General features: G+C 39.4%; 1 protein-coding gene across 3 annotated transcripts in view; it reads left to right on the top strand.

Moving 5' to 3' along the window:
* PTPN22 (protein tyrosine phosphatase, non-receptor type 22 (lymphoid)) overlaps window positions 1-8,470 on the top strand; it is a 58,001-nt gene that overhangs the window by 10,229 nt on the left and 39,302 nt on the right. For all 3 annotated transcript variants that reach the window (XM_006865896.1, XM_006865897.1, XM_006865898.1), the window contains exons 2-3: window positions 7,985-8,093; window positions 8,363-8,439. In XM_006865896.1, the coding sequence (XP_006865958.1) occupies window positions 7,985-8,093; window positions 8,363-8,439 (186 nt within the window). The remainder of the gene's footprint in view (window positions 1-7,984; window positions 8,094-8,362; window positions 8,440-8,470) is intronic.

Consider the following 8,470-nt stretch of genomic DNA (forward strand, 5'->3'; position numbering starts at 1 on the left):
GGGGGTGGGGTGGGAGGGTGGGGGGGAGGGTACGGAGAGGGGGGGCAGGCTTGTAGGATATACCCTTTGGTTGCTTAATGATGCATGGAGGGGATTGTAACCATGGCAATGAAACGACATATGATAGAATGAATGTAAAATTAATGTTCTCCCAGATAAACTATCACATGATTCACAATAAAACATTTTTTTAAAAAGTAAAAGCTTAGCAAATGTCAAATATTATGTAAGCAATATGCATATATGAGTTCATTGGATGTCTATAGGTATTTGCACAAAGACTGGAATGGGATATAGAAATATGAACATGGTTTCATGTAAACAGGGCAGTGTGAGTATGGTATATCTTTTTCCTTTAAAAATATTTTGGAGTGGAAAAATTACAATTACACTTGCAAATAAGAGACGTACAAATAACACAAATATCACTAATCCCACTTTACCTGCCAACTGGATCTAGATTTTAAATATTATAATTCTAGTGTTGGCTCCCATAAAGATTACAGCCTAGGAAACTCCATGGGGCAGTTCTACTCCATCCTACAGGATTGTTTTGAGGAGGAATTAACTCGACTGCACAGAACAATCACAGTGTTGGTCAGAGTTCAGAAATATGCTGATATAATCTTCCAGGAATCCTGGTGTGGTGCTGTAAGATAAGTACTGGACTACTAACCACAAGGTTGGTGGTTCAAACCTATGAGCTGGAACTGACTCCGCAGCACCTAACAGTAACAATAACAGAAGCAGTCTGGCATAGACAGACCAGAGAAGACCTGAATCTTTATAGAATCTTGGGTCTATAAAGATGATGTAGACACATCCTGGGTCTATGTTTATTTATAGTAATAAAACCAAGGAGCCTCAGACATAGTACTCATGCAAAGCAAGAGCACATCTGTTGAATTTAAATGATTCATTAGTGTGCATCAGTCAATCACTTGAACATATTTATCAGCATTTCTTGACCGTTGCACACTTAAAGGTCAATTTTTTTTTTTCTGCTATCACCAGAATAAATGCATTCTATCACTTCTAACATTGATATTCCCCAATCCCATCTCCAGCCTCTCACCAGGTGACCATTCAGTCTTCCATTTTTTCAGTTGCTCATAGTACGTGTTAATACATTTCTTGCCATTTTATGGATTTAAAGTTGAATCTCTTATTTACTTTGATTCTACCATCTAGTACAGGAAACCCAAATTTGATTTTCCCTCTCTAAAGTGTAACTCATGCCATGTCTTCTACAAAATAACAGGGGCCTTCAAGGCAAAGATATTATGGTCTGGTGTGTTTGTTTCTGTTCTGTTTGGGAGTGACCATAAATTCATTACTAGTACGTGAGAACAACATGCAAAAGACTCAGTCTGGATTTCTAGAATCTTCCTGCCAGGACCTTAGTTCTGTTCTCCTCTTTGAAAGGAAATGGGTGGTATAGTCCACAAAACAATTATCTTATTATTACTTCATCAAGTATACATAAAATGTGGCTTGTTATATATTCTAATCTACTTCAGGGCCCATGAGGGGAGTTGGTCCCTTTTATTTTCTCAGAAACTCTTCACCTGATTTATCTTGCTGATGTCACCTGTAGAGCACCAATATCCCCTACGTTGTGGTTAGCAGAGAAATTCCTTCTCCCTTTAACCTCTTGACCCCATCCCAACAAATCCCTATGATCTGCTTTTTCATGTATCCCCTTTTATTTCCTACTTCTGGTACATAAATTTTGTTAGTTTTTCTGTCTTGTTTTGTTCTTGACTAGCGTGATGGAGCTCAGAGTAATTTTAAAAGGAAGGCCCTCACAGTGTTCTGACCTTATAGTATGATATTAACAACAAAAAAAATCTTTCATACTTTCCAAATGAACATTTCTATAGGCATTTCCTGTGTGATATTTTGCTAAAAAGAGTGTTTCCCTTTGTCATCCAACAGATGTCTGACCCTAGAAGGAGGAAGGCTGTAGAAAGACGGGAAAAAAAAGCTATCCTGCTCCATTGTTGAAGGTGATATTATAGGTCACATACAACCTTCGTCTTTGACATTTTACCAAATTAATTGAGGAGTAATCTTAAAAAATACCTATAGAATTTTCCATGGAAAGAATTCCACAAGTAAAACAAATAACAACAGTTTAATAAGGAACATATACTGGGCTCAGTTCTGGAGATTTCTGGAAGGAACTATTCTGGGACTTGGGATCTTTTCAGCAGAGGAAACTGAATCACTGCTTTAACTTCAGTGGAAACATTTTGTAGTCGAATGTGTCGATACCATGTTCTCAGTTACAATTCTCAATCTAACCCACTTGTATCTATGTTGGTGTAAAATTCTGCTATACAGATATCAGTTCAGCATTTCTTATCCCAAATTTTATTCCAAAAATCCATGAGAATTCAAACCATGGTAAGAAACTAGAATTTAAGAACTGACTGTATGTATGGTACACCTGCTTTGAAATGCATGGCTTATTTCTGATCTAATACTAAAAACAGAAAAAGTGGTCATTTGAACAAAACATGTTGGCAAATGTAGTTCAGCAAATAAGCAGGCAGTGACTTCTGTTCCTTTGGTGTCCTTAACTGGAAAAAGTTTATGTTCCTGTATTTTAGAAACCCTGGTGGCACAGCAGTTAAAGCCCTTGGCTGCTAACCAAAAGGTTGACAATTCAAACCCACCAGCTGCTCTGTGGGATAAAGATGTGGCAGTCTGCTCCCATAAAGATTTACATCCTTGGAAACCCTATAGGACAGCTCTACCCTACTCTGTCTTGTTGTTGTTGTTGTTAAGTGCCATGGAGTCGGTTCCGACTCATAGCGACCCTGTACAGGGTTTCTGAGGCTGTAAATCTTTACTGGAGCAGAACGTCTCATCGTTCTCCCGCAGAACGCTGGTAGTTTTGAACTGCTGACCTTACGTACGGTTCACAGCCCGATTCATAACCACTATGCTAACAGAGCTCCTTAGAGGGTCACAATGAGTTAGAGTAGACTCGATGATAATGGGCCTTCTGATGCTGTTGTTGCCATTGCTACAACTTGGTTGCTTGTTTTTCATAGGATACTTTCACATAACTAAAAAGGTTTTGTGTCTAGCTGTACAAGTGTGTTTAAGGAGACTTAACTGAGTGGTTAATAAAACCAAAATGGGTGAGCAAAGGGGAGCTAAAATATAAGCATTATAACTGAGTAAGTGAGTGAAAGAGAAAGAGAAAGAGAAAGAGAAAAGGAAGTAGAGAATAGAAATTTGGTTCAACAAAACAGCCAAATCCCTCATTAGGTTTCAAAATTAGCTCATGATATCTTGGAAAAATCTAAGTGATTCTTCAAGGGGAGATAAAAAGAACCGGAGTCACGAGATGTTTGTTAATGGTGAGTTCATAATGGAGAAATGTTGTTGCTGTTGTTGAGTGTTGTCGAGTCACTTTCCACCGATAGTGACTCTGTATATCTAGGGTTTCCAAGGAGTGAATGGTAAGCTTGAACCACCAACCTTGTTGTTCAAACCAACTTTGGCAGTTCAGCGCATTAACCCACAGTGCCACACCAGGGCTAAGTATCTATTTACAATTACACGTATACTTTCCAAATAAGAGATAATTAAATTCTCATAACAACTCTTTAACATACAGGAATCCAAACAAAAACCAAATCCACTGTGGAAGCTGACTGCCACACCTTTCTCCCATGGAGCAGTTGGTGGGTTCAAACTGCCCACCTTTTGGTTAGCAGTCAAATACTTTAATCCCTTTGCCACCAGTAATAACCCATCCAAAAACCAAACCCACTATCACTGAGTCACTTTCCACTCATAACTACTCTATTTAGGGTTTCCGGGGCTATAATCTTGACAGTAGTGAGTAGTGAGATTGGCCCAGGATCGGACATTGTTTCGTTCTGTTGTGCATGGGGTTGCTATGAGTCGGTTCCGACTCGATGGCACCTGACAACAACAACAACAATCTTGACAGGAGCAGAAAGTCTCCTCTTTCTCCCTTGGAGCGACTGGTGGGTTTGAACTGCCGACCTTGATATGATCAGGCCAGTGCTTACCGTACAGCACCACCAGGGCTTCTCCCAGTAATAAGAGCTTCCCCCCTTGCTTGAAAGTTTTTCCTTGTTGTTAGTTAGTTGAGAAATGTTATTACTCTATTTCCTTATTTCCATTCATTATTTGACCTTGTGGAACAAAATAGACCTTGATCATGGCTGAGACATGCAAAAGCAGTACCAAGGGTACATTTATGAGAAGAAAAAGAAAGCCACATTGTAAAGAAGTGATATTACACAAAGCTGCCACTTTTATCAATTTTCCAGTCTTGAAAGAACATGGCATTCATCTTTAGAAGCTTCACATAATAAAGGACGTTGGGAAAGGTGGAGAAGTTAGTTTGGGGAGAGCCTTAAGTATCTGGCTAAGGAGTTGGACTTTTTTCTAGTGTAAAGAGGGAATTCACTAGAAATTATTTATTTAATTTAAAGCAGGGAGAGATAATAAAAGTAGTAATTTCGTAAGATTAATTTAGCGTAATAATTCTAACCTCATTTGAATGGGAAAACAGGAAAGTACAGCGTTAAGAAGTAATGAAGATAGTTCAAGTTTTAAGGGACAAAGATTGAAACTAAGGTATCTGTAGAGAGCAAGGGAAGGAAGGAAGACGTGACATAAGAAGAATCAGTAGAACTTGCTGACTGAATCAGAGGTAAGAATTGTGGAAGAGCGGGAACCTAAAGACTCTCAGCTTCTAGGATATGGTTGTGTGGGAGAACAATAATACTGTCAGTGTTAACATATCAAATACTTAATGATGATTATAGTTTGAAATGTGCTGAGTTTGAGATTATAATAGGAGAAAATACCTAGGAGATGGCTGAGATTCAGCAATCTACGTTGGATATAGATATTTGAAAGCTATCCCCTAGAGGTCAGAATTAGAATTCGATTTATACAGAAGATGAGGCTTTCTGCTTCCATAAAGATTTACAGCCTCAGAAACCCCATGCAAGGTCGCTATGAGTCGGAACTGACTCCACGGCATGTAACAACAACATATGATAACTCTGAGCAAAAGTACATAATAACAGAAGAGCAGAGAGTTGAGGACTTAATTTTAGAATTCTGGACAATTCTCAGTTACATAAACAGAAATCCAGTAAGAATGAATGAGGAGCAAGAGTCAGAGAAGAAAGGGAACTGAGATAGTGTCAGTGCTGGTGTGGCTCTGGAGGATAAGCACTGAACAACTAACCACAAGGTCAGCAGTTCAAACTCACCAGCCACTCTTTGGAAACCCTATTGTTGCTGTTGCTGTCTTTATGTGCCATCAAGTCAATCCCAACTCATAGCAACCCTGTATAGGGTTTAATGCCTGGTGAGTTTGACCCACCAACCTTACGGTTCAAACCAACTTTGCAGTCTAGCACATTAATCCACAGCTCTATGCCAGGAAATCCTATACAGGGTCACAACGAGTTGGAAATGACTTGGCGGCACTTCACAGCAACAATAAGAGGTGAAAGAGAAGGTAATCTCAAGAAGGGAGTTAAAGAGAATTGAGACTAAGTAGATGCCAAGGCATCTAGCACATGTCGTTGCTGTTGTTAGGTGCTATCTAGTGGATTCCAGTGCAGCGACTCTACATACAACAGAACAAAACCCTGCCCAATCCGCACCATCCTCACAATCATTGCTGTGTTTGAGTCAATCCATCTCGTTCAAGGTCTTCCTCAATTTTGCTGACCCTCTACTTTATCAAGCATCATGCCCTTCTCCAGGGATTGGTCCCCTCTCATGGTATGTCCAGGAGTCCTCATGTGGCACTGTGGGATAAACCACTAGACCACAAGGTTGGTTTGAACCGTAGGGTTACCATGCCTTGGAAAGCCTATACAGGGTCACTAGATGTTGGAATCGACTTGTCGGCACTAAACAACAACAACAATGGCATGTCCAAAGTGCAGGAGATGAAGTCTCACCATCCTCACTTCTAAGGAGCACTCTGGCAGTACTTCTTCCAACACAGATTTGTTCATTCTTCTGACAGCCCGTGATTTAATATTCTTCATCATACCATAATTCAAATGCATCAGTTCTTCTTGGGTCTTCCTTCTTCATTGTCCCTCTTTTTCATTCATATGAGACCATTGAAACTATCTAACACGTAGGAGGCAATGAATCCACTTCAAGTGACTAACTCAGCATTAAATAATGACCAAATAATTAAGATTATTTTCTTTAGTTCAAGTCAACAAATATTTATTGGCTGTCATAGATGTTTTCCCTTCACCTTTCCCAAATAGAGTAGGGGTTCACAAAAAGCCAAATCTATTAGATACAGTTTGTTTGAAGGATAAAGGAGATAAACAAGATTTAGGGCTCCTATAAGGAGCTCTGGTAGCGTAGTGGTTATGAATTGGGCTGCGAACTGCAAGGTCAGCAGTTGGAAACTACCAGCTGTTCCACGGGAGAAAGATGAGGCTTTCTGCTTCCGTAAAGATTTACAGCCTTGGAAACCCTGCACAGGGTCACTATGAGTCAGAACTAACTCCACGGCACATAACAACAACAAAAGGAGCCAGACAGGCTATCATTGTTCTCAGACTTATATACTGGTCTATAGTATAACACTGGCAAATGGGAATCATTTTAAGGAGTTACTTCTTAGTCTTGAGGAACCTTGTTCAATCCCATTAAACTAGACCCTGCCTGGCCAGATTATATTCTACCAACAGAATATGGTGCTGTTTAAAGATTATTGTTTGGTTAAGGGAGGACTTTAAAGTTTGGGTCATATTTAAAAAAAAAAAAAAAAAAAAAAAAAGTGACTGCTTTTGGCCTGAATTCTTTGAAAATTTTCTGGACATTAAAAAAAAAAAAATTTCATCCAGCTAAGCTTCATTTTACCTTTTTAGAAAGTAACCTGAAGTGAAAAGATCACTAAGAATTTAACTTCTCTGTTTCATAGATTGAATTGTGTCCCCTCAAATTCTATGTCAACCTTATTTGGCCATGATTCTCAGTGGCTGAGCAATTATGTAATTATGCAGTTTTTGAAGTTATATAATGATGTAATCATCCCCCGAGAGTGACCAAGAAATCAGTTGTAAGGGGATTAGGGTGGGATGATTTTTGATTTGTGATTGTGAAGTGCCGTCGAGTCGATTCCGACCCATAGCGACCCTGTACAGGGTTTCCAAGGGTGTAAATCTTTACGGGAGTAGAAAGCCTCATCTTTCTCCCACGGAGCGGCTGGTGGGATATAGCACCTTAACTCAGGTTACAGTCTTGATCCCACGTGAGGGAAGTTTCCCAAGAGATAAAAAGAGAGAGAAGCAAGCAGAGAGGGAAGAACTTGATGACCACAAAGAAAGAAGAGCTGGGAGCTGAACACATCCTTTGAACCCAGGGTCACTGCTCTGTCAAGGCGCATGCAGATCTCCAAGGAATGGCAGGCCCACAGATTTTGAAAGGAGCCAGGACCTTCTACCTAAACCGTGAGCCAACAACACACAGAGAAAGGCTTCCCCTAGAGCTGACATTCTGAATTCAGACTTTCAGCCTCTTCAACTGTGAGAGAACAAACTTGTTAAAGCCCTCCACTTGTGATATTTCTATGATTGCAGTACTGGACATAACTAAGACAGTCACTGAACTAAAGAGCAGCTGTAAAGAATGTAAATTAGACTTTTCATATCTGACTCATTTGGGTGGAGCATATAGCTTGTTTTTCTAAGATATTTGGTTTTTAAAATATTCACCAGTTTTACCTTTGACTTTTAGCTATTTGTGGCTTCGCTTCAACAAGTGTGATCTTTTCACTTCTTCAAATGTTACTGACCTCTGTTGTTCTTGTGGCCTGGAGTTCTGCCCTGAATGGAGTCAGAACAAGAAGATGCTAAAAGGGCTGAAGTGGAATGGTGGGACTAGCTTCTTACCTACTTTTCCTTAGGAAGATTTAACTATTCCTGGAATTTCATTACAGAAATTGAAAAAGCAATCTACCAAGTACAAGACAGACAAAACCTATCCCACAACTGTGGCAGAGAAGCCCAACAATATCAAGAAAAACAGATATAAGGATATCTTGCCTTGTAAGTTCTATTCCTTCCTATAAACTTATACCTTCTCCCAAATTCAATCATTCCCATCTTTTTTTTTTTTGACCCATTGCTGATCTTTATCCTGGAACATGGCATTGGCATATAGTTGCACTCTTTCTTGCTGCAAAAGAGTATTCGTTCATTCATTCATTCACCACTTATGAGCTTCCATTATTCACAGTGTTGGGCCTCTGGCTTTACTTAATTGTGTGCTTAGTTGTATGATGCAAAATTGTATGATGTTTTCCTTTATATTATAGATGATCATAGCCGGGTAGAGCTGTCCTTGATAACCTCAGATGAGGATTCCAGTTACATCAATGCCAACTTTATAAAGGTACATTGAAAAGAAACAAAAGCAATCCATA

Source organism: Chrysochloris asiatica, unplaced genomic scaffold (genome assembly GCF_000296735.1).
Source record: "Chrysochloris asiatica unplaced genomic scaffold, ChrAsi1.0 scaffold00085, whole genome shotgun sequence".
Taxonomy (NCBI): domain Eukaryota; kingdom Metazoa; phylum Chordata; class Mammalia; order Afrosoricida; family Chrysochloridae; genus Chrysochloris; species Chrysochloris asiatica.